Here is a 24,592-nt window from a genome sequence, read left to right on the forward strand (position 1 = left end):
TCATGTATTTTAGGAAGACAAAGAGAGAAGAGACAGTGCAGGCACACTGGTGACAGGGTAGAGAGGAAGTCTAAGTTGTCTTCTGAAAATGGAGATGACTGTGAACTGCCTTCAGCTAGGGAAATAGATGACAAATGAGGAGAATACTCCTGACTGCGAGGCATGAATGCTCTGGGAAACCCAGACAGGGAAATGGGTAGGAATGCTGGAGTGCCCACTTGAAAAGGGCAGATGACAAGTAAGAGGTGGAAGGGAAGGGGAAGGAAGGAAGAGAGAAGTGAAGGTAGATAGGAGAGAAAGGAAAAAGAAGGGAATGGGGGAGGCAGGGATGGGGGGTGAGGATGAGCCTCGGAAATGCTGTCGTAAGTGAGGTCCAGCAGAATAAATTGCAGGGGACAGCCCTTGGCCATTTGAGAGCAGCAAGGATGCTGATGGTTCTAAGGCAGGGTGAGTGACACAGAGCATAACACAGTAGTATCACCATCTCCACCAGACTAGGTAGCCCCCAAGTGAACCCCTGCCTCTGCTCTGAGGTGAGATTGGGAGTCTGGAAGATTTTTTGAGGAGTGATAAAACCTGCCCAAGCAGAGGTCCATGTTGACTGCAGAGTTGAAAATGCAACAAGGAGACAAGGAGGGGCTGTTGAAGTACCCCTGAGACCTGACAGGAAGCTGTTCAAGGGTGACTTGATTCCAAAAACTCAGAGGTTTGTGCAAATATCTGCAAAGACTAGATTTGTGGTATGAGAAAAAGGAAGGAGAAGAGAAAGAATACAAAGTTTTTGCCCTAAGCAAGGGGAAAGATGGAAAACAAGTCTCATGACAGAGTAGTTTGCAGGTACCAAGTGCCTGGCTAACGACATGAGGGTAGTGGTCAGGGGAGGTATGGGCCTCAGAGATAAAAAATGGAGATAGAAGCCTGCAAGATGTTCCCCAAGATATCTATGTCCTAATTTCTAAAACCTGTGATCATTACCTTATGTGGCCCAAAAAAGGAAATTGCAGATGCGACTAAGTGAAGGATCCTAAGAGATTATCCAGCTGGGTTCTACATTATATCACAGTGTCCTTCTAAGAAGAAACAGAGGGACCTTTCCCACACATTAAGGGAGAAGCCATGTGATCAGGAAGGCAAAATTGGAGTAATGTGGTCACAAGCAAAGAAATGATCACCACCAGAGCCAGAAGAGACAAGGAACAGATTTGCCCCTGGAATCTCCAAAGGAAACACAGCACTGCCCAAACCTTGATTTGGGGCCAATGAAATGATTTTAGATACTTGGTTTATAGAACTGCAAAAGAATAAAACCTGTGCTGCTTTAAATCACCCAGTTAGTGGTGGTTAGTTTTAGCAGTCACAGGGAACTGATATAACAGGAATCACATGGACAAAAGATTGGCTATGGCCAGCTTATAAAAAATGGATGGCAGAGGAAAGGACTGAACCCCTGGGAAGATGACTGAGATGCTGGAGAAATGAGGAGAAAATGATCAAAGCAGGTAGATCCAGGGAGTGTAGGGAAAGCCAGGGCCAAGTCCTGAAGTCAGGGGGAGATAGTCTTTCAAGGAGTAGGAGGCAACAATGTAGCATGAGGGAAAAACACAATGTCACAACAGAGTATTCTCTGGAAAGGGGACTAAAAGTCACTGAGAAACAGCCATGTAATCTACATGGCAGTACTTCCTCACCAAAGGGGGAAAGTTCTCTTCTTGTCCCGGCCCATGCGGTTCCTATTGATGGTGGTGGAACATGGCACAGCATCCAGATGATGGGAGCTATTGGGCAAAGTGGGTACCCACTGGCTGTTCCTCTTGGCCTTCTGTTCCCTGGAGAGACACAGGAAAGAGCACCCCACCCCTGTCAGACTAGGAGACCAATTACGCCCACCAGTCTTCTACTCATGGACACCTGCTATACTGCTGCCAGGCTCCAGGCTCCTGTGGAGGATGTCTATATGCCCTGACTCTCCAGGGCTGTTCCTCAGGCCTTCACCAGCACCTAGACAAGGGGAAGGGTGCAAAGGAGCATTAGACACAGCCCAGAGCATGAGCTGGTGCTAACCCATAGCTATGGCTACATGCTAGGCTCTGTTCCCACACAGCATGTCCCTGATTATGGGAATGGACACAAAGGGGACACTTTCCAGAGGAGTGGACACTGTAGAGGAGCTTTAAACACTGAGTCAGGGGTTCATGGGGGGAGGAAAGAGTTTTTAAGACAAAGTACAGTAGCAGTAGGGATGAGAGCTCTATGAGCACTCAAAGGAGGGGTGGAGGCTGGACAGAGACACCCCCATTACAGGGTCTCAAGAGTTTTGTGAGAAACTGACTTATTCTTAAATAGCTAAAAGTCCCCAGGGTTAGAAGGGAGGGATATGATCAATCTGTGATTTTTTAAGACAGTCTCACTAATGTTGCACCAGCTGGCCCTCCCAGGCTCAAGTAATCCTCCTACCTCAGCCTCCTGCCTCAGCCTTCCAAGTAACTGGGACCACAGCCTTGTGCCCAACAGACTGTGACTTAAGATGTGCCAGCCATCCTGAGATGGACTGGGCAAGGCTTCTGGCCTCTGAGCATACAGAGTAGTCAAGGTGAAACAATGGATTGGTAAACACCTTTCAGAAAGTGACACCCAAGGTAATTTAAATAACCCACGTTCCATAAAGGGCTCACTCTTTTTTCTGAAATCCAGGTGCTTTTACGACTGAGAAAATTCCCAAAGCTGTTTTACACTGAAGCTCCAGTGCTGGGTTAGACAGATGAGAGCACTCAGGTTCTTAAGAGTACCTTCTGTATTCACCTTCCCTAGCAGGGTAAGCAACAAGAGGGCAATGATAGTTTGTCATTCACCTTATATCCCTACTAACACCTTTATGTCTACACAAATGGTTGCGATAACCATTTCAGTCCACAGCAAGTGATGACAACTACCTGACAATAATCACTAAGAAGCAACCTGGGGGAAGTAGCACAAAAACCTTTCTCCCTTCCATGGGTGATGGAAGGCACAGGCAGCAGCCAAGGCCTGCCTAGGTCCTGAGCCCTTAACTTGTTTTTTTCCTAAAGCTGGGGCCACTTATGCTTCCAATGCTGAGGTCTGGGATCACCCCTTGAGTGTGGGTGGGAGGAATTTAGTTCCCAGTCAGCTTAACTAGACAATGCAAGCTATGTTACACATCACAGACATAACAAATTAAAAACAAAAACAAAAACAACAACAACAAAAAAACTAAAACTAAAACAAAAAGCTAGACTAGGTCATACACAGAATGTGAGACTCTTAAGTCATGAACTCCGACCTTGCTCCTCATGCAAAATCTTCCCAGGGGCCCCATGAGGGGGCATTTAGCCTCTGCCCAAACTGTCCAGCAATGAGGTGAGGAGGCTGTCAGGCCCCTTGTCACGTTGACTGAGTAGTGTGGAGTCAGTCAAAGCTGCTTCCCTTGAACCTCTGCCATTCCTTACCCCTGTCATCCTGACCTCCGGGCAAAGGATTCTACTCACTCAGCTGGTCCTCATATGACATGATCATCAAGACTGTGTTTACCACTCCATAAAAGGTTTCCAGCTGACACATACAAACTTAAAAGTGCCGTCCATATGTACATAATTTCCTTCTATGACTTCCTGGTAAGTTCTAGCCATCTTTATGTTCCTACAACATCCCTTGAGGGAACAAGAATCTGCCGAGCACACGTCTACAAAACTAGCCAGACTGGATGCATGCCACTTTTCTTGGGGAGAATCAAAAACAATTCAATAGCAGAGTTGAGAGAAAATCTACACAGAAATGATTTTCCACAACCACATCATTCTGAACAAAAATCCTTTTTCCTTCTAGTGTTGTTTTGTGTATATAAATACATTTTTTCTTGAGAGAAGGAAGCATAAAATAAGTAGGTACAATCTTATATTCTGCATGTCTTACTCAAGTGAACCATTTCTAAGATGGCTGAAGAGTCTACTTAATCATGATTGGTAAAGGTAACATTCTAGCCCATTCAAGAGACTGCAAAACTTCTAATACTTGGCCCTTCCCTAAAACTGGATACTGAATGGTTCCATAGTTATTATTCACAACTCTCCAAAGAACATCTCTATACATATAATGAGTTTATTTATTAATTTTGTTCTTTTAAAATATTTAACTGTCCATAGACCTTTATTTTGTTTTATTTATTTATATGTGGTGCTGAGAATGGAACCCAGGGCCTCACACGTGCTAGGCAAGTGCTCTACCACTGAGCCACAACCCCAGTTCCCTATTTTGTTCTCTTAAATTATTTTCCTAGGACAAATTCCCAGGGAGAAACTAATGAACCAGCCAAAAAAAAAAAAAAATGTTTGGGACATTATAAAGCTTTACAAAAAGATTATACTCATCTTTAGAGCTATCTCCAACATGCAAGTGTTGCCAGCTCTAACACAATTGTCCCAATTCTTTATGTTGGTAGTTTTTTGTTTTTTTTGTTTTTTTTTTAATTTTTAAAGTTATACATTAATGTCTGAGGATATAACTCAGAGCATATGCTTAGCATGAGGGCTGAGATTCAATTCTTAGCACCCCAAAAAATAACAATATACATGAGGACAAACGATCTGGTGTTTGTTTACCTCTTGTATTTCCAGGTCTCAACCATCCTTTATTTATCTATTGGAGGTTAGGGGGCATATAGTTCAGTGGTAGGACATGTACTCGCTGGCCTTGGTTTCAATCCCAGCACCACGAATAAACAAATAAATTAATTAATTAATTAAAAAGTGGAGTATCCAAAATTTTTAAAAAACTAATTCTGGATGTATAGACTAAATAAAATATGGTAAATTTCCAATTACTTGGCCTTTTTAATTGTCTCTGTAAATACTCTTTTAAAGATTCTGTTTTTACACATTCAAATATATTGGTTTTGTGTGTGTGTATGTGTGTGTGTGTGTGTGTGTGTGTGTGTGTGAGTTTATCTGAGCCACTGTGTTTCTGGCAAATGAATCCCACTTTCAAAGTATTCCTAATCACTCAACCAGAATTCAAGACTTGGTCTATACTTCTTAGGAAATCCAATGATAAAGAAGAAACTTAGACAACTGTTTGCTTAGTGGATAAAGTATTGAAAGATATTTCAGTTCAACTTCACTCCAACCTGTTCTTGAGTTTGAGAAAAACCCCCACAGGTGTCACTGGCATACACTTGGGTCAGGAGCACATTACCTGAGGTATGTGGGAGGCTCTGTGCTGATTGACACAGCCTTGTACTTCTCATCATTGCCATCCAGGATCTCTTCTACCTCTGAGGCTTTTAACAGAGTCACACTGGTGGCCAGAGTGGTATATCCATGATCTGTAAGTGGAGAGACACCACTGTGGTCACCCTGTTGGCAGTGGCAGCAAGCAGCAGCCAGCCAACTGGAGACAGCACATTAAGGTCCTCGCATGCAGGAGGTGGGAAAAGCAAGGTGTCAAACTTACTACTGCTGAATGCTGGCCTCTTCCAAACGGGCAATCTGGATGGAGGGCTTTATTTAGAAGTCCTACTGAGTAAAGCCTTCACTTTAATGGGATTGATTTGGACTAATTTTTCCCAGAGCACTAGCTCAGGGGCAAAGGAAGTGCTTGAGGCAGCTGCAGGCAGCACTAGGGGCTACAATAAAGCTCAGGGACTCAGAAAGGCTCCAGAGTAACACCCCAGTGGGAAGAGGTATGACACCACCACAATTCACAGCACGAAGCAAGGTGGGGAGATGGAATGAAAGATGAAGAACACTTTTCTTTTAAAACAAGAGCCCAGAGAATTGGAAAGAGCTGCTTCACACCAAACAGAAATTTCTGTCCCCAAGCAAGTGTGGTCATGCTATCTGGAAAGCGGGACAGATCCTAGGCTTGACCTCTAACTCTTCTAGGGAATGTTGGTCTAGAGCTGCTACCTGTATGTGGGCCCAGTCTGGTTTCTCCTGGAATCAATAGGTTATGGGGAAGGTATGTCCAAAGCACAAGGCAGAAGCATCACCAAGATTTTACCAGGGACTTGCAGAGGGAAAAGCAAAGCTAGGAAGTCACTGCATTAGTGACTGATGCTCCACATGGGGCAGAGGGAACACAAGGAAACTGTTTTAAGCAAATGAGTGGAAATGTTATAACAGCAAATACAAAGCAGCTCTGGCTCCTGCGTTAAAAGAACCCCGAATTTGCCCACAGCGGACAAAACCACAGCAGTACCTACAGACACATCCAAACAGGACAGACTGCAAAGCAAAACACACACACACACACACACACACACACACACACACACACACACACGTGCCCCTCACACATGCACACACCCAGGCTCAGGGCAGCTCTCTACAAGGCGCCATTGCCAAATGGGAAGCAGTTTGACACACTGCATCCAATGTCCCTGTGGATGTGTCTTCCAGTGGAGCACCCAGAATGGCTAAAAAGCATATTTGCCCTTCACAGAGCTGCCATGGCCCAAAGCATGCTACTTTCACTAGTGTCAGGCAGCTCACCTAGTAAGCACCAAGCACATGGCAGGCCACATTGAGCAGAGACATGCACATGAGCTTAGCACACTGACTGTTGGGGGAATGAAGTGCTATGGGATGGATGTGGGATGTGCTCTGGAAGGCAAGCAGTGAAAGCCTCAGAGGGGAGTGGGGGCTGGGGCCACCACCCGCCACTAGGGCTGCATGGAGGATGACTATGGCAACACGCCCACGGCAGATGGCAGAGCATCTCAGCATTCCTAAAACGTTTTGAGACCAACATGTCTTCACAGCACCTGCTACTGTCCCAGCCCTGATCCCTCAACCCCCACAGGCCCAGTGGGAAATAACTGACAATGGATAACCAAAGCTCTCTGAGCTGCACTCTCACCTGAGCTGCGCATGTGCTTGCAGGGCAGCCCTGCCCCTGGGATGCTCCCTGCTCGACTAAGGTCAAGGCTGCAGTGAAGACACTGGAGTGAAAACGTTTTATCTTCATGACATAAGCGAGTGGTTTTGAAACAGGTTTACAAACCCTCGTGAAGACGCACCCTTAGTGTTAGGTTTTGTTTTTTTACCATGTGACGATGCAACTATTTTCTTCCTCTCTTCCACAGTGGCTAGACGCCTCCAGAGCGAGGGGTATCTCTTGTACAGAGAACCTCGGAACATACGGAGGTAGTTTCCCACCTATGAGGTAAAGCAAGAAGGCTTATTATGAGGGTCACATCTCCATGTAGAAGGGGAGGGTCCTGGTATGCAGAAGATCTGCTGGATTGAGTGTCCAACAAACAGGCCTTCAGGCAAACCCCAGGCGCCAGGCTTTCGGCAGCAATAAAACACATTCTGCTGACATCAAGGGTTCAACAGCAGTGCACATCTGGCCTGCATCTGTGCATGCTGACAACAGAACCAAGTTCCAAAGGGTCTGACCAGATGTCTACAAGGAAGGCCCCTAGAGCTTAGTAAGAAGACCCCAGAGCTTAGCAAGAAATTCATGGTGATTTGATTTTAGAATAAGGATCTCTGGCACTTTCCATAAATGCAAAGCTTCTTTGACCTTCTTTTATCTTACGAAGCAGACTTTGATATTTTTACGATGTAATAAACACAGAAAAAGTCTTTTAATTTTAGACAGATGCAGGATAATTTCCCCATGGTCCATGTTGCTTTGTTTAGTAACAAAACCCAAACTGAGGATACCAAAGGAATTTTCCAGAGTTAAAAATCTCTTATTGACAATTACCAAACTGCCATAAAAATCATTACTTCCCCAAACAATAGCTTCAGTTTGTACCACATACAGAAAATATGACTTTCTTCATGAAAAGAAAGCTAAGTCCTAAAGTTTGTGGAAAGACATACCACGGTCTCAATTTTTCAGAAACAATGGCTTCAGAGTCACATTGTAGAGGACAGCGACAGATGGGGGTACCAGGTGCTAGTTTCAATTGTCCTAAAATCATATGTTCAGCAACTCTGAACTTTGCCCCACAAAGGTTCACTTCTATTATTTCTTTCATTCTATCTACCAAGAATAGCATAGATTAATTCAGTAAAAGTAAATTTCTCCATTCTTTATAAAGGAAAGATCAACAATCAGGGTTCCTAAACACCACGAGAAGGGAAAGACACAGTGAGTCCCTTGGGTGCCACACAGAGAGCACAGACACCTTGTTGCTATTTGGCATGTGTACTGTTACCATCCAAGGGTAAAAGTATAGTTTCCATTGGGTTTTTGAAAATGTTGACAGGGCTGGGGTTGTGGCTCAGTGGTAGAGCACTTGCCTAGCATGTGTGAGGCACTGGGTTCCATTCTCAGCACCACATATAAATAAATAAAATAAAGGTCCATCGACAACTAAAAAAAATTTTTTTTTAAATATGTTGACAACACTGGTCCCCGTGATTACCTTCAAGGATCTGCAGGACTCTCAGACCCTAGACCCCTCCCACAGTCTCTTCAGAACTTAGGATATGAGAGGTTTGCCTTCCTGGCTTTGCCCTGAACCAGGTTTTGCACTCTGTGGATCCAGGATTCCTAAACGTAAAATGAAGATGCTGGACTTGAGATTTCTTAGGGTACTCTACCTCTATGACTCTGGCTTGATATAGCTAGCTGCCTGTAGATGGTGCGAGAACAGTCGCATATACCCATGGCAACTGCAAACACTGATAGCAGCTCCACAATGTCTCACAGAGGCACCACCTGTATTGCTCTGGCCAGCCTACTTCTCTGAATATAGCGCCTGTTTTCCAAGGGGAAGGGAGCTAAGAACTAATATTATCACAGGATCTACTGGAAAAGAGCACTATATCCCTGCACCTTTCCCTAAACTCCAAAGATCTGATGACTGTTTAGTTGGATCCAAGAGTAAACTGCCTCTCCATTTGGGTCTCAGAATGATTATTCTCATTTAACAGGAAAGGCCAGGTGGGAAGGGGCTGAAAAAGAAAACTGAAGTCAGCTTTCTAGAACCTAAAATGCATTTGGGGTTGATTCTTAGAGACCCACCTAGTCTAAGCATCTCATTATACATGTGAGAAAAATGATACCAGCTGGGGATAGAGCTCAGTGTTAGAGCATGTGCTTAGCATGCACAAAGTCCTGGGTTGGATACCCAAAGAAAGAATAAAGGAAGAAAAGAACGAAAAGTGATATGGAAGCACAGCAGGGCTATAACTAAGCCTCCAGTGGGTCTACCCACCTGGCCACATGCTGCTTCTCAATTGCTCCATCAGATAAATGAGAACTTTCCTTCAAAAGAACTACCCTCTGCCAAGAGAGGTGGCCCACACCTGCAATACCAGTGGCTCAGGCCCTAAACAATTTAGCGAGACCCTGTCTCAATATACAAATATAAAAAGGGCTAAGGATGTAGCTCAATGGTTAAGTGTCCCTGGATTCAATCTCCGGTACCAAAAAAAAAAAAATACCACCCTCTCAGAGTCCAGGCCGAACAGATTTCTTTTTCATGTATTAGATCAGGTAAAGGTTTCTTTAAACAACCTGCTCAATATCATATACTGAAACTCAACTGCCTTTTACATTATGCATTTATATATATAGATACCTACTGGCTGATGAGGACCATTCTGAGCTGTGGGAGATGGATAGGCAGTGACTCCATGTCCTCAGCACAGCCTTCTTGAAACAGCAGCATTTAAAGTGACAACATGTGAAGTTTATTGCATCCTGCCCTTTTTGTTTTATTAAAGAATGTGAAAAATGGGAACACTAAAGTTCTGATGAGACAACAATGGTCTCATAAATTGATACAGCTACAACAGGAATTATGGGAGTGTCCTGAAAACCTTAGCATGACCAGTAGGAAGCTTCATTCTCACACTGTTCGTCAAAAAAATAAAAATTTAACAATATGAATGAAACGTTCGTGTATGATACTGAAAACTGCCGCAAAGAGAGAATCTTTGGCATTCTGTAATGACTTTAGCTTTCCAGAGTTGGCACTTACCTCCTTACACAAGACTCTACTGCTTGATATTTGCACACATGAATTTTATATCCACAATTTTTAAAAAAGAATATAAAGAGCTGGGCATGGTACTGCATATCTAATCTCAGCTACTCTGATGGCTGAGGCAGCAGGATCTTGAGTTCTAGGCAAGTCTGAGCAACATAGGGAGACGCCCCCCACCTTAATTTTTTTTAAAAAAAAGAACATAAACAGTTGAGGATTGCTGTGAAAACTAAAAGGGTTAGTTGTACACAATCTGCAAAAAATATATACTCAGTACAAACCCCCTCTGAAGGGCCAGCTGTAGGGTTTCCCTAAAGTCAGTCGTCCAGCTGATTCAACAAAGCCCTGCCACTTCAAGTTAAGGATTGCCCTAAGATTTTTCCCTTCTGATAATTCAGGATCAGTTCACAGATATCCAACGCGTGAACTGCTTCTGAATTGCTAAAAGATCTAATTCCAAGAACTGGGGCCTTATCCACCTCAAAGCAAACATCCTTCTCTCAAATGTTTCTTCAGTAAACAAAGGTCAAAACACCTCCACCGCCTACCTCAGAGAACACAAAGGGGATGGGCCCTTTTTAGGCCTCAGGTTTACAACCCGAGATTTCAGGACCTCAGGACCTCGCATGGAGCAATAAGGGGAGTGCCCCTGAGATTTCCAACATCTCAAAAGGTTCAAAGATAGTGGTGCAGTCACTCCGCCCCCAGGAGCCACAATGGCTAACATAACATCCCATTCCTTGGCGTCGGGCTGGAGCTGTACCAACTCGGTGCTAGTCCAGTGGCACCCTAAGCCCTGGCAGCAAGTTGCGTCAGGGATGACTGAAATGGGTAAGTTTACCCAGATCAAGTATGCGCCGTCCCGGCCACGCCCACCAGACCACGCCCCGCAGCCCCAAGCACGCGCCCGTCCGCCCGCCGCCGCCGCCGCCGCGATGAATGGAGACGCGCGCTCCCGGCGCACAGACCCGCCCCGGGGCTCCCGCGGGACCGGGGCCGGGGAGGGCAAGAACGCGCCGCGGGCTACCTCAGAGCCGATCATGTAGAATTCGCCGTCGTCCTCCAGCTGGAACTTGACGGGCTTTTGCCCGAAGGTCTTACTCAGTGCCATCATCATCATTGCGGCGGCGGAGGCGAGCGGCCGGAGCCGGGATGTGAAGGATCAGATAGGCTAGGGTCGGGCCAGGGCGCGCCGAGCCAAGGGGAACCGGGGCCTGGAGAGGAAGGGCGGGCCGGGCAGGCGCTCGCGCCACCACCGGGCTCCTCAGCTGCCGCCACTGAAGATGACCAGGCCGCCCTTAGTGCGCAAGCGCGGGCGTTGACGCTGACGCGCGCGCCGCCGCCCAAACAAAAGGTCGGGCGCGTTCCCGCAAACCCCTTAAAGGAACCACGACCAGTTTTTCCTCCATTCTAGGATGTTTCCCAAGTCTGGTGCGGACCAAAGCTTCTCACGAACAGAAATAGCTACTAAGGCCCTGAGTCAGGCGGTGACTTTCCAAGTCTCACAGCCAGGACTGGCATTCAGCCCAGGGGTAAAGAAAGGAAGTGAGGCCTGAAGACTCGGAGGAAGACAGCTACATCTGGAAACCCGAGAGTCTGGGCATGTTTCGTGACCCTAGGCCGAATCCTCAGATTCCCTACCCGGAAAACACAGTGCAGTAAGCAGATAAAAAGGATTATAGGAATAGATATTCCAGTTTATGCCCACAGCTGTTCCTCTGGCGTTGGGAATGGGCAGAATGGCAACAATGGTGGGGGCTGGGTTGGGCAAAGGCTTTGGAGTTTGGCAATATTCAAAGACCCAGGTGTTAATTGGTTTGGCTGGTGCATTAGGTGAGTGTTGGAGGGGAGGTACACCTCCATTCCCTCCTTAGCTTTGTGCTTACAAGTCCAGCCCTGCCCTAGGGTTCTGTCCTGTACCACTTGCAGCCCCAAGGGGGTAGGAGCACCACTAAGAAAGCGTCAAAGCAATCCATCTAGCTGGTTAACAATGCAGTAAGTAAAAAAGAGCCCACTGGTGGCGGTTTTAATAAAATTGCCGCTGTAAAGGTGCTACTATGAGGATAACAAGAGGGACTGGAAAACAACAAAAGGAGATGCTGGAAAACTGGGGAGGGCCTTGGTAACCATGAGTTTTGTTCTGTGTTTTCACAGCAGTGGGAACTAAAGTATTTTAGGAGTGGGTTGTGGCATGATTAGATAAAATGACTGCCATTTTGGAGCCTGAAGTGCAGGGGTGAGTGGGAAAGCAGGGAACTAGTTAAGAAGCCACTGTAAGTGTTCTTCCAAATGTGATAGAGGAATGGAGCAGAAGGAGCCCTGAGCATTGTGCCCAGCCCCAAGGAAGGGGCCAACACAAAGGAACACTGTCACAAAAGAGAGCAGTCAGGCAATTAGAAAATAATCATGTTTAATGACAGTCCTTAGTAAAAAAGAAACAAACAAACAAAACTTTGTACACTGTACACACATTTACATGACTTTGGAGGATACCAGTAATTGGATGAGGGCTTCAGGACAACCTGACCAGGGATAGGATTGAGGTATGTTGGGGCCTCTAAGGCTTGCGGTCTCCAGGAGAAAGCAGCCCCCTCCCCAGCTGACTGGACCTTTTGGCCTGCATCCTGGAGAACAGATTGCTTGACTCACCAACCTGAAAGCATCCAGATCCAAGCATCTACCCAGAGCTGACTTCTTAGGAAAAGGCCCTGCCCCAAGGCCTAGTTCGTTGGCCAGGGTAGAAGGCCACAGAACTCCTGGCACCCCCAGTTTCAGCACCAGAACCCCGCAGGAGTCTCCTGTACTTGGGCACAGCCTGACAGGCAGGCATAGAGTGAGGATGCTATAGTTCCCCAATTCTGCTGAGGTCCCACCCTGAGGGGCAGAGATGGAGACGTCAGGCAGCCAGGTTTGACCTGGCCTGCACAGGTCAGGCATAGCCAGCCCCAAGATCTCCCTCACTCTTAAGTAATGCCCCCTTGCCCAGTCTGAGACAGTTGCTGGCAGGTGACCATGTCCTGCATGGCGCTTCCCTGCAGTTGTCATGGTGGTTGCACCCCCACCCCACCCCCCTGAGTAAACACAACTCTGACCCATGTCTGGAACCCAGAGCCATAAAGATGGCTGTGGGTCTATATCCTGATATAAGTGGCCTTGGCCTGGCAGGAGTCAGAGCCCCTGAAGGCATCAGTGGAAAGTGTTGGCAGTCTCAGCACAGCTGAAGAAGTCAGGGCCCACTAGACGGGGGAAGCCCTCCAGAGCCTTCACCTTCACAGGATCAAACTTCCAGTAGAGTCGGCCACGCAGGAAGTACGCATAGCCTAAAGAGAAAAGAAGATCAGCCTTGGGCAAGTGGATTGAGGTCCCTTTGTCTGCCTGTCAGGCTGTGCTCAAGTGTGTGCATGGGAAAGGCTGTGTAGGCAGGCCTTGGATAATGTTGTTCCTTGAAACCTGTAGGCTCCAGGGTCAGCCTTTCTTCAGAACTTCCTTTCCCTCCAGGGAACGTTTCCACCTTCACAAGGGGTGGTCCAGGCTGACCACCAGCCTGACAGGTTGGGTCAGAGAGCCTCAGAACCCAATTCCTACCTGTCCTGCTCCTCTCACCTACCTGGTTACCCTACTTCTTCATGTACCAACCAGACTACAGAGAGGCATCCTGGAGTTTCAGAGCCTGAGGCCAACCCAAGGCAGCTGTCCCACTGGGTCCTCATGTGTGAGAGAAAAGAAGTAAAGAGGGCAGTCAAATGAAATAGCACTAGACTTTGAGTTTTAATCTGGATCTAGTCCTCTGCTGAGTGCTTCCCAGTGGTTAGGATTAGAGTCCTGACTCTACACTCTATATCAGTGACCCTGGTTAGGGACCTCATTGCCTGAGTCTCTCTTTGCCTCTCTGGAAGTGGGTTCATAAGAGGTGTTATATCCAAGGGCTGATCTGAGAATTGCAAGAGACATGCAAGGAGCTTGGCATTCATTATGCCTAGAGCATTCTTCACCCTCAGTTTACAGTGATCATTCATTCATTCATTCATTTTGCAGTACTAAGGATCAAACTCCGGGCCTTGCACAGGTAGGCAAGTGCTCTACCACTGGGCTACATCCCCTACCCCAGTTTACCAGCTGTGACCAAGGGATCTGGCAAGTCCTTGCACCTCTCTGGTGCTCAGTCTCTTCATCTGCAACACAGGGTCTAGCAATGGCTGACCACCAGGAGGGGAGAATTTTGAGGTAGACAAAGAATGTGTGATAAAGAGCTGGGCCTCCTAAAGTGGATGTGAGGCTCAACCACCACCAGGTGGGAGATGCAACTGCTGCACCCACGTCCCACCAGCTACTCTACCCACAACACACCATCAGCATCCTGGAAGGCAGCATCAATCTCAGAAGGCACCCCTCGCCAGTCAGTAACCCGACGTGGCACAGGATTGTCCACTCGCCGGATGCTGGGATGGAAACGCCAGTAGTCCCCACCTCGGAAGAAGTAGATCTTGTTCTTCTCAGGACCCCAGACCAAGGCAGCATGGACTGGGGACCCCACCAGGCCCAGCTCTGAGAGGGGTGCAGGACCCAGGACCGGCTTCTCACCGTCGTACACCCAATACTGAGCACCTGTGGAGAGGGAAGGCTGCAAGGAGCTATCAAGCTACTGTGGCCACACCCAATTGCTGTGTACCTTCTAGGTCACCACCACATAGTCTGCTAGCCTCAGTTTCCTTGTCCATAAAATATATGAGCCAACGGTGTCTGCCCAGCATTCCTAGCCCCAGAGGGATGTTGGAATGAGCTGGGATAAACAGGGAGTGAAGACTCTTTAAAGAGCAAGTGGTGAAGGTTATTCTAATCAGCAGAGGGCTACCTGGGTTCCTGCTCTATCTCCCAGCATTTAGTTGCCTGTCACAAATGCCTGCTGACCACTCCCTGGAACCCAGCCCTGTCAGAGCAGGTCCTGGCTGCCTTGGAATCCACATGGAGTTTCCCATTCTATGCTTTTGTTTATGAAATCCTGCCACCTGGAGCGCTCCAGGCTCTTATCTCTGCTAGTTGAGGGTTGAAAGCATAGGCTTCAGGGTCACCCGCCTGGATCAAACTCCTCCTCTGCCTTTTCCAAGCTGTGCCCTCAAGTAAGTCACTTCATCACCTAGGAGTCCCAGGGGCCTCATCCCTAGAACTCCACCTCACATGGTGGCTTTGAGGGTTGAATGCACAAACATGCGTGTGTAATACTTTCAATGCTACTCTGTTCTCAACCATTAACTTCTTTGGGAGCCTCTCAGCTATGCTTGATGAGTGAGTCATGCTATCTCTTGGCCCTGAGTCTTCTGGGTATCATCTCCCTGTCAATTATGTCTCTGGAGCGTTGTATGCTGCTACCCTTGACCATGACATTCCTGATGATAGGAGGTCACTTGAGCTGATCCCCCTGCCCAATCTATACTCACCTTGGAAGAACCAAATGTGGCCTTGAGCATCCTCAAAGGCAGCATCTACAGGGTTTGGTAGTCCCTGCCAGTGGCGAGAAGCCCATGCAGGGTACCCAGGCTGCAGCCTGCCGCTACGCAACCTCCATACAAAGCCTGCCTTGAAGAAGAAAAGCTCTCCCCGGATGGTGGAGACTGCATCAAAAGAGGCCTCACAGGCATCAGGTGGAACTTCCGGCTGTAGCAGGAGAGAGGGATCAGAAAAGAGTCTATACTGGAGCTTCAGAGGCCAACAGGGTCTCACCTCCTGACTCCCCACCCTCCTGAGCCTCACCTCCAGTGGAGCAATCTCATTGTCGTCTATTCCAGCCTGGGGGCCCAGGGCTGGGGCCTGGGAGGTGGAGGCCAGCCGGGGCTGGCCATATAGGTGCTGGATGCCCCTGCGGTCATCTGGGCTGAGGCTCAGTGGGTAGCGGAAGGTGTAGAAAGGGGACATAAGAGCTTTAGCTGCTGTCGTGTGTTGCAGCCCCAACACATGGCCAAATTCATGAGCTGCCACTTGCAGCAGGTCTGTGCCTGGAACAGGGAGGTAGATTAGTAACCCCCCACCTTCAGTCAACAGTTACTAAACCTCCAGGCCTGTGCTTGGGTCCTTGGTATGTGCCCATTCTCTCTGGTCTCCAGTTGCCCCATCTGGAAAATGGGTCTCCAGCCCATACCCTGGTTGTCCCCAATAGTCCAGGTCTCATCATAGTCGAAGTGGACATCCCCTTCTCGGTGGGTTTTGGGGAAGAAGGCATGGGCCAGGATACCTCCAGGCCCATCGAATGGCAAGTTGTCCCCATGCCAGTACCTGTGGGTAGGTGGGGGTAGAGTCAGTGGCTGCTGGCAGTAGGGTTTGTTCCCAGAGGGGTCCTATGCTGCTGGCTCACCTGGTGAAGTCAATCATGATGTCAGCACGGCCCTCATGAACCTCGGTGAAGGTAAGTGGTGTCACCTCACTCCATACCTGTAGGGCCTTTGCCACCGTCTGCCGTACCTGCTCCCGTACCAGCTGCCATGGGAACCGGAGGATCCTGGGGGGAGGTGGAGGGGCCTGGGCCTGGGGCAGAGAAGCTCCTGATGCCTGAGGAGCGGAGAGTTGCCCCTGGATTCTCAGTGGGTGGGTGTGCTCTGGGCCTTAGGTGCAACCAGCTGGTCCCCTTGGCCACATGGGTACATCTTTATACAGGTTTGAGAGTACTTAGATATATACAAGCGTCTACATTTGGTGTAAATAATACAAAAATGAGAGTCCTAAGACCTGCCAAAGCTGCTCACTATGGGAAGACCCTGGCCTTTTGAACTCTGTCTTGGTTCCCAGTGCCCCACCCAGGAAATTCCCAAGGCCTCCACAGTGTCGGCTCCAATGCAGTATGTCAATAGATTATTCTCTCTCAGGCTAAATCTCAACTGCCCAGAGGCCTTCCATTTCACCCATTGAAGAGCCTGCTATTACTGTCCCTGCTCACCATGTTTTCCAAGTCATGAGGGTAGATTTGAACAACCACCTTCTAGGGAGAACCTGGCTGTGTCTCTGTCTCATTCACCATGGAGTCTCAGGCCTGGCCTTTACAGGTCCCCAGTAAGGCCTGCCTGGCATGTGCTGAGACTGTTTGGGGGAATGACAGATGACCCACCCCTGTTCAGTGGGAGGGTATCAGTTTGTGTGTGTCTGTGTCTAAACTGGGGTGTCAGGATTTTGATCCAAGGATGACTGGGGTCAGTGGGCAAACTGGTCTGTTAACTATGTAGATCTAGTCCTGGTGTGTGTCTTGTGAAGCAGGTATGAGGATGACAGGCTCTCACATGGACACACAGTCCTGCTCTGGTGACTGGCCTCTACCTGTAGGTGAGCTCTGTCTTCTCCCAGCGTCCTCCAGACAACACAAAGCGCTTCTGTCGATTGCGGGCACTCAGCACATCTGGTGGGTCAGGCACACCACATCGAGGAGGTCTGGGGCCGCTGGCAGGTGGGAAGGTCTCCTGGGTGGCCAGGGCAGGTACCAGGCTACTAGGCAGAGCTGCATGTCTGTTCTGTGGTCCTCTCCTCACAGGGTGGTGGTGGTGGGTATCCTTGGCAAGAAAGAGGATGCAAGGGCCAGGTCAGACCTCAGGTCCTCATGGCCCATGGTTATAGGTGAGCCTCCTCAGCACAGCCATGTACAGCACCTGTGCACAGTGTCACTAGGAAGAGTGAGGGGCTGGGAGGGGTGTTGGCACATAGCAGAGCCCTTTGGCCCTGGCTGATTGTATGGTTTCCTGACATCTTGTTCCAAGACATCAAGCTTTCTCATCCTCCCTTCCTAGAGAGCCCGAGCTGCCTGTTACCAACCCCTAGCTGCTCAGATCAATGAAGTCTGCATGAGAGCACACTGAATTTGGAGGATCATAAGCCTATGTGTCACTAACTACACTCTCCATTTATAGGTGGAATAGAACCCAAAAAGGTCCTAAGGAAATACTAGGTAAACTCCTGCTCCCCCACAATGCTGCTCCCTGCCCCAACAAACTGATTTCTACCTCCCTGTCTTCTGGTATCAACTGAGCAAAGATACACCTTATCCTGTTATGTGATTAGGTTCTGTCCTTTCTCCTGCCCAGGATGACCCCTCCTCTCTCTCCAGCATCACTGCATTGTGACCTTCATTTGTTTACCTGACAAATGGGGATGATAATCCCCCCTCCAGTGTTGATGTAAAGATGAAATAAGATGATGGGTATAGAGCACTAAGCAGAGACCTGGATGCCTGGGAAGAGCACCTGGTGACTGATGTCTGATTTCCATTTTTTTTTTTTTTTTTTTTTGGTAGTGTTGGCGATTGAATTCAGGGCCTCACATTCATGTGCTCTATCACTGAATTATATTTCCAGTCCCCTTGACATCTGATTTCTAGCAGAGATGGTTTTGCTTACACCCTGCCAGGTTTGGGCATACAGTGGGAGCTAGATATGTGATCTCCCTATCCCTTTCATGCAGTAAGGGTGGAAGCAACCACATACCTGTACCCAGCCCAACTGTGCCAAAGCCCCAAGACCACAGAGGGCAATTCTGACCTGAACTGTGTCCTCTCACTCTCTGAAAGTCCCCATGGCAGAAGTCACAGTTCTTATGCATGAGAAAAGCAGAAACCCAGAGAAGATGGAGACCCTGCAAGGTCACCCAGCAAGGACATGGTGGCCAGATGAAGATCTTGGTGTCCCAGGCCAAAGGAAAGGGCCTGGCTCTAAGCATTGCACAAAAGACAGGTCTATTTCCTGGCTGGAGGAAAGGATGAAGCTGTGTTGTTTGTTGAGACACTCAGCACCTGTCTGGTCTGGGCCTGTCTGACTAAAGCAGCTGTAACCTCCCAACAGCCATATTTGGGGTGGGAGCCTGGCTACTCAGGCTCCGCCCTCAGCCTCAGCCTCTGGCAGCACTCCCAGGCTCCAGGCACCCAAAGCTCGGATCAGGGTACCAGCTCTCCAAGCTTGCCATTCCAGAACTGAGTATTTAATACCCAAGAACACTCCATCAAAAAGGGGCCTTATTTTTTTTTGAATATTATTTTAGTTGTCGATGGACCTGTATTTAATGAATTAACTTATTTATATGTGGTGCTGAGAATCGAACCTAGTGCCTCACACATGCTAGGCAAGCGCTCTACCACTGAATCACAACCCCAGCCCCAGAAAGGGGCCTTCTGTACCATCAGGAATACTTGGAGCTGCTTTGGGTATGAGAGCCTGGATCAATTTTTCTCCTAGTTTCAAAACTTATTTACCTGGCACAGCACAGCCAAATCGGTGGGTCTCAGATGACTCTGGGTTTACTGCTAATGAGTACTTATGACTGTGGTGGTCCAGGACCCTGCCTACAGCTAAGAGCATTGACATGCTCTTAGTTCCTGATGGAACTCTTACCAACTCCACTGTCATCTTCCCCATTTCTCAAACATGGAAATGAAGCAGATAACAGCTGGCAGGGAGTAGACCCTCTGTGCTCATGAACTGCCCCCTCCCTTGCTGTCAACTCTGTTCTTGAGGGTTGAGTCATGTATCCCCTGGAGGAGGAACCCTGGCTAGCCTCACTCAGTAGCAGAAAAATGGGAGATTATTAAGTACTTGCTATTTCCCAGGCACTCTACATATGGGCTCATTGAACCTTCCCCTGACCCTACCATAGATGGAAATGATACCAATCCAAAGATTCACACTTAAGATGTGGACCCCAGGTCCATGTGACTAGCTGCAAGGGCCTGCTCTCACTTGGTCTACCTAGGGGAGAAATAGATTCCTTCTCTCAAGCCTAGCAGGGGTGTGGGGGACCTCCCTGGGGACCTCTAACAATTCAAGAGTTGAACCTGTCAGCTCTGTTTATGCTAGAAATCTCTCTCTTCTGTGGCCCAGTGAGGCCTGGTATAGCTAGCCATGAAGAAAGGGAGAATAATGGATGTACACATCCCATACCTGCTCCTGTCCCTTCCACTCCTTCCCTCATGAGGGACCAAGTCCATGGCCAGACAACCCTAAACAAGTCACTCTTCTTTCCCCATCCATCAAATGGGGGTTGGTACCAAAGAGCTAAGTGACATCTTTCTGTAATACCCACTGCAGCATCTGGCCCCATTCCCTGCCTCTGAGGCCTCCTTCCCTCCCATACTCCGGAATCTATTCTCCCCAAACTCTCTATCCTCCCAAGACTATTGTGATCCAGTTGTGAGGTGTATTGGTGGGCAGAGACCACCTGTTGCCTTATCTACAGCCCTGGGGAGTTTGGGGATCTGCTGTTACCTCTTTTTGTGGAAGATGAACCAGAGCCCTGAGAGTCAAGGACTTTTTTTTTTCAAAGTCACAAAGCAAGTCAGGCAAGAGCTGGTCTCAGACCTGGGGCCCATGTCTTCCCCTTTCCAGTACTTCCATCTCCTACCCGCAGCTCTTTGCTTATCTCCCAAACTCACATACCTGAGAAATTTCTGCTTCTAGTACATTCCCTCATTCTTAGCTCCTGTGGGCTTCCTTGTGGTAGGTGCCTGGCTCACTCTGCCACAACCTTCTCTGGTCTGACAGCCACCAACCCACAGCCTCAGACACACTCAATTTCTTGGTTGACCCAATCTTCTGGTGGAGCTCAGAGACTCAAGGTAAGGGCCTGAGTCAACTTCTAATCCACAAAATGGTAGAGGGGAGATAAGGGAGGACTTCAGACTAGGAAACTACTGGGTAAGGCCAGGTCAGTTGGATTCTTCTCTGGGTCCCAGTTTCCTTTCTAATTGGTTTAATTAAAAACAGCTATACTTTCTGCTGTCAGTAGGAGGTGATTTTGAGAAGAGAGCACTTTGTTAGGCTGTGAGGAAGACAAGAAAGCATTATCAGGCCTTTCTATGAAACATTAGACCCATCTGAGGGTCAGAGAGGCCAAGCAACTTGCCCAAGGCACACAGCCACTTGACAGGCAGAATCATCTTTTTTATGCTTCTGCCTAATCGGCCCCTTCCCCACCTCTCTGCTGGTTCCAGGAAGGAAGGCAGTTTTGTCCCATTGAGTTGCAGGCAGGGCTTTAATCCACCCTGAAAGCTGGGACCTGGGATAGATAAATATTTACAGAAATCTCCTGGCCCTGCTGAAGGCAGCCTAGGAATAAACACATTGGAGGTGACCCCAAATGCTCCAAGTATGTCAGCAGTAATACAGAACCCAGCTCAGACTCCACCTGGCCCCCAACCCTAATGCTGACCCCTGCACAAGCATCACAGTGACAGCTATAGATGACAGAGTGGCTTCAGTGTGCCTGACATTACCCTATTTAATCCTCAATAGTAGTCACTATCACTCCTCCTACCCCCTCCTCCATTACAGATGGAGCAGGTGAGGTTCTGAAGGGGAAGAGGACTCACTCAGGATCACATGGTTCAAACCTAGATCTCTCCAATTCTTGAATCCATAAGTTAAGTTGCTACCCAGGATGATTCCCAATTCTACTCCAAGTTCTAAGGGATGGAGAAGGGCTGGGGAAGATGCAAGATCTCCAGACAGATCTTCCCTCTACCCATTCTACCCTGTCTTCCTATCCTCTCCACTCTCATAGCCAGCACCATCAAGACTGGTTCAGGCAAAGTCAGTGTGGCTGACCGAGGGATCAGTCCCAAGAAGCCTGCCTGTCACATGCCCCTGCTCCTATCACTGCCCAAGCTATCTGGATGCCTCAGCTGCCCACCCCAGTGGACCAGGTACCCAGGACCCTGTGCGTCTGAAGTGGTCCAGGTTCTGGCTCTAAGCCCTGCCTGTTCACCCCTGTGACTGGTGCCATTGAGACACAGCATAGGATATCATCCCCACAACAGTCTCTCCTTTTTTCACACAGCTTCTTTCTTACCTGGGTTTTTTCCTCCTCTCCCAAACACACTTTTTATCCTTTCCTTTCTCTCCCCATCCATTTACTCTGAGGATCTCACCCACTCATTTTCCATACCCCCCTTTCTTTCTGACCCCCACCGAATGATCACACACATTGTCACTGTCACTCATACTCTGCTTCCAATTCTCCCAAACCTACCTCATGAAGGTGAGGGGGGGGGGGCGGCGGCATATTCTCCAGATTTACACCCCATTTTCCCCATAGGAGTCTCTCCCCTCCCCAACTCTTGCTTTATCTTCCTTCCACTGCACACTTGGAGGCGTGCTCTCAGTGGCCACACACCTGGAAGGTGACAACTGCCTGGGACCTGCCGGCTTTGTCCCCTGTAACCACTCCCTCTGCTGCCCGTCCCAACACACACCCCAGCATTCGCGGCTGGGACTCCAGGAACAGGTTGCCAAGTTGGGAGGGGGCGTGAGTCCAGCGCTGAGTCCCGCCTCACCAGCCTGGAGATCCCCGCGCAGGTTCCACTTGCATACCTCCAGGGACGGGAAGCTCACTAATACACCCACAGAAGACGTTTCAGGTACCAGCCGCGCCAAGCCACCCGGGGCTCCCCCAGGGGTCCAGCTCGGCCAGTGGGCCCAGTCGGCGTGCCTGGTCCTCCCTCCAGGATGAGCAGCAGGCTGGTAGCTGGCACTCACCAGCGGCTTGGCCCGGGCTAGCAGCGGCGGCGGCAAAAGCAGCAACAGCAGCAGAGGGAATAGGCGTGCGCGTGGGTCCGCGCCTCGGTGCCCGGCGGCCCGTGCCATCAGCCCCGGGGCTGCTGAGCCTGCTGGGCCGCGCCGGGCCACCGCCCCTTATAGCCTCTGCCCCGCCCCCAAGCCCGCCCCCACCCCGGCCCCGCCCCCCCGCTGCCTTTTGTTCTAAACTTTCCTTGTCACTGCAGCCTTGGGTGGGGGAGGTGGATCCGGAGGGGCTAGACAGGCAGGGGTCGGACCTGGGAGACTAGAGTCCTGTTCCGGAGCGGCCCAAGCTCCAGCCCTCGGAAGTTTGGTGCTGAGTAACCCGGGCCAGCCGGTGCTGCCCTAGGCTGTGTGGGATCCCCGCTGTGTGGGACAGGACGTCCGGAGCCTCAGACCTAATAGAGAGTCTGAGAGGTTGAGGTTTCAATCCTTACCCACACCTTTAGATACTCATCATTTGGCAGAGTTTCATTGGTTACCTGACCTCTGACCTGTCTGTGACAGGTGTTCTTGCCCATGGGCAAATTCTCCCACTCCTCGGAGGCCCCGCTGTTCCATCTGGAAGATGGCACAATAGCTCCTGTGAGGAAAGGGATGTTAAAATGTGTCCCAGCGGAAACTGAGGCATATGGCAGAGGTTGGCCAATCCCTCACCTTGGAACAGATCAGAGATAATTTATAGATGGGGAAACTGAGGCTGTGGGAGGGAGGGGCCAGACTTTTCTATGCCAGAAGGTAAGTAGAGGGTCAGGAGACCATCGAGCTGATGGGCTGGGGAGAGTGAGCTGTAGAAAGGCCATAGGAAGATGTCTGAATAGGTGACTGGAGGCCAAGGCTGTCTGCTGGTCAGGGCCCAACAGGTCCCAGTGGACCTCAGAGCCAGCCATTTGAGACATAAGAGAGAGAAGGTAAGAATCAAAGGATGGGGTAGTGTCCACATGCTGGAAGGAATCCTCCAGTCTCATCCTCAGTTGCAGGAAGGTGCCCACTCCTGTCCTGTAATGAAGAGGGCCTCCCCACGGCAACAGGGAGTCTGCCCCATCATGGGCAACCCTCCAGAGTCAAGATCCAGGCAGTGGCTTCCTCCCACCCTGTCAGGCCCTGAGCTGCTGCAAGATGTTGCAGTAGGTGCTTAGCCTGGGCCAAGAAATGGGGGGGGGGGGGGGGGGTGCTCTTTACAACTTCTCTTGAAACACTCCACAGAGACCCCTCAGTAGAGGCAAGACAGCAGTGAAAGTTAAGTACCTAGACTGCCAATCTTTTTCTTTAAAGTGATTCACTTTTTAATTTAATTTACTTTTTTATTAGTGCATATAGTCATACATAATAGTTGGGTTCATTTTGACAAAATCATACATGCATGAAATTTGGTTTACTCATTTCAGTTCCTGGTACCCCTCTCCCCTCCTCCCTTCCCCTATTCTCCTTCCTCTACTCTACTGGTCTTCCTTTCACTCATTCATTTGTTTATTTTTGATTGGTGCTTTATAGATAAACATAAAGGTGGAATTCACTGTGGTATATTTATAAATGTACCTAGTGTAATTTTGTTAAATTCATTCTGCATTTCCTCCCCTTTCCATCCCTCCTCCCGCTCTCTCCATTTCCTTCTTCTCTTCCATTGATCTTTCCTATATCTTTATGATGTCTGACACCCTCTCCCCACCCCATTTTGCTCTACCTTCTGCATATGAGAGAAAACATTTGACCCTTCATTTTCTGAGTCTAGCTTATTTCACTTAGAAAGTGGCTCTCTTTTTAAAGGTAGATATTTCAATGCTTGCTTCAGTCTCAGCAATTCAAGAATACATGATTGACTCAATATATTTTCTGATACATATGAAAATACATAATTTTCAAAATTAAACATTCATTTGTGTAACTACCTTAAAATAGCCTTGAGTGCCTCTGGGGGTGCATAGTCATGTTTTATGGAATCTGCAGGTTACCAGTCACAGAAACCCAATAAACAATTACCCTAGTTCAGACCCTTGTGTGCCAGGATCATTACCAGCCAACAGTGTACTTAGCAGGTGGGCTGGTCACTGAGGGCCTTCTGCAGGAGGAGGATCTGGAAAAGCCTGGAAGTTTGGTT

The 24,592-nt window shown here is 48.8% G+C and overlaps 2 protein-coding genes across 4 annotated transcripts in view; both read right to left on the reverse strand.

The window, feature by feature from the left end:
- Positions 1 to 11,271, reverse strand: part of SMARCB1 (SWI/SNF related BAF chromatin remodeling complex subunit B1) — a 31,824-nt gene extending 20,553 nt beyond the window's left edge. Inside the window, exons 1-4 of one of the 2 annotated variants that reach the window (XM_079150354.1) lie at positions 10,989 to 11,271; positions 7,058 to 7,169; positions 5,206 to 5,335; positions 1,689 to 1,826 (exon numbers count right to left, since the gene is read on the reverse strand). In XM_079150354.1, the coding sequence (XP_079006480.1) occupies positions 1,689 to 1,826; positions 5,206 to 5,335; positions 7,058 to 7,169; positions 10,989 to 11,081 (473 nt within the window). In that variant the 5' untranslated portion in view covers positions 11,082 to 11,271. Of the gene's footprint in view, positions 1 to 1,688; positions 1,827 to 5,205; positions 5,336 to 7,030; positions 7,170 to 10,988 lie in introns of both variants that reach the window. The other variant, XM_079150353.1, reaches the window with a different exon arrangement.
- A 1,418-nt stretch (positions 11,272 to 12,689) lies between these two features.
- MMP11 (matrix metallopeptidase 11) lies at positions 12,690 to 22,609 on the reverse strand. Of its 2 annotated transcripts, XM_079150352.1 has the most exons (8): positions 22,456 to 22,608; positions 17,261 to 17,490; positions 16,308 to 16,451; positions 16,095 to 16,228; positions 15,710 to 15,951; positions 15,397 to 15,613; positions 14,309 to 14,566; positions 12,690 to 13,281 (listed from the first exon to the last, which is right to left on the reverse strand). In XM_079150352.1, exons 1-8 carry the CDS (start codon positions 22,561 to 22,563, stop codon positions 13,148 to 13,150), a joined length of 1,467 nt encoding a protein of 488 aa, XP_079006478.1. In that variant the 5' UTR covers positions 22,564 to 22,608; the 3' UTR covers positions 12,690 to 13,147. The 2 variants fall into 2 exon arrangements, with proteins under 2 accessions (XP_079006478.1, XP_079006477.1); XM_079150351.1 differs by having other exon boundaries at positions 15,397 to 15,951; positions 22,456 to 22,609.
- Between the last annotated feature and the right edge of the window lie 1,983 nt (positions 22,610 to 24,592).

This window comes from Sciurus vulgaris (genome assembly GCF_902686455.1).
Source record: "Sciurus vulgaris genome assembly, chromosome: 8".
NCBI classification, from domain to species: Eukaryota; Metazoa; Chordata; class Mammalia; order Rodentia; family Sciuridae; genus Sciurus; species Sciurus vulgaris.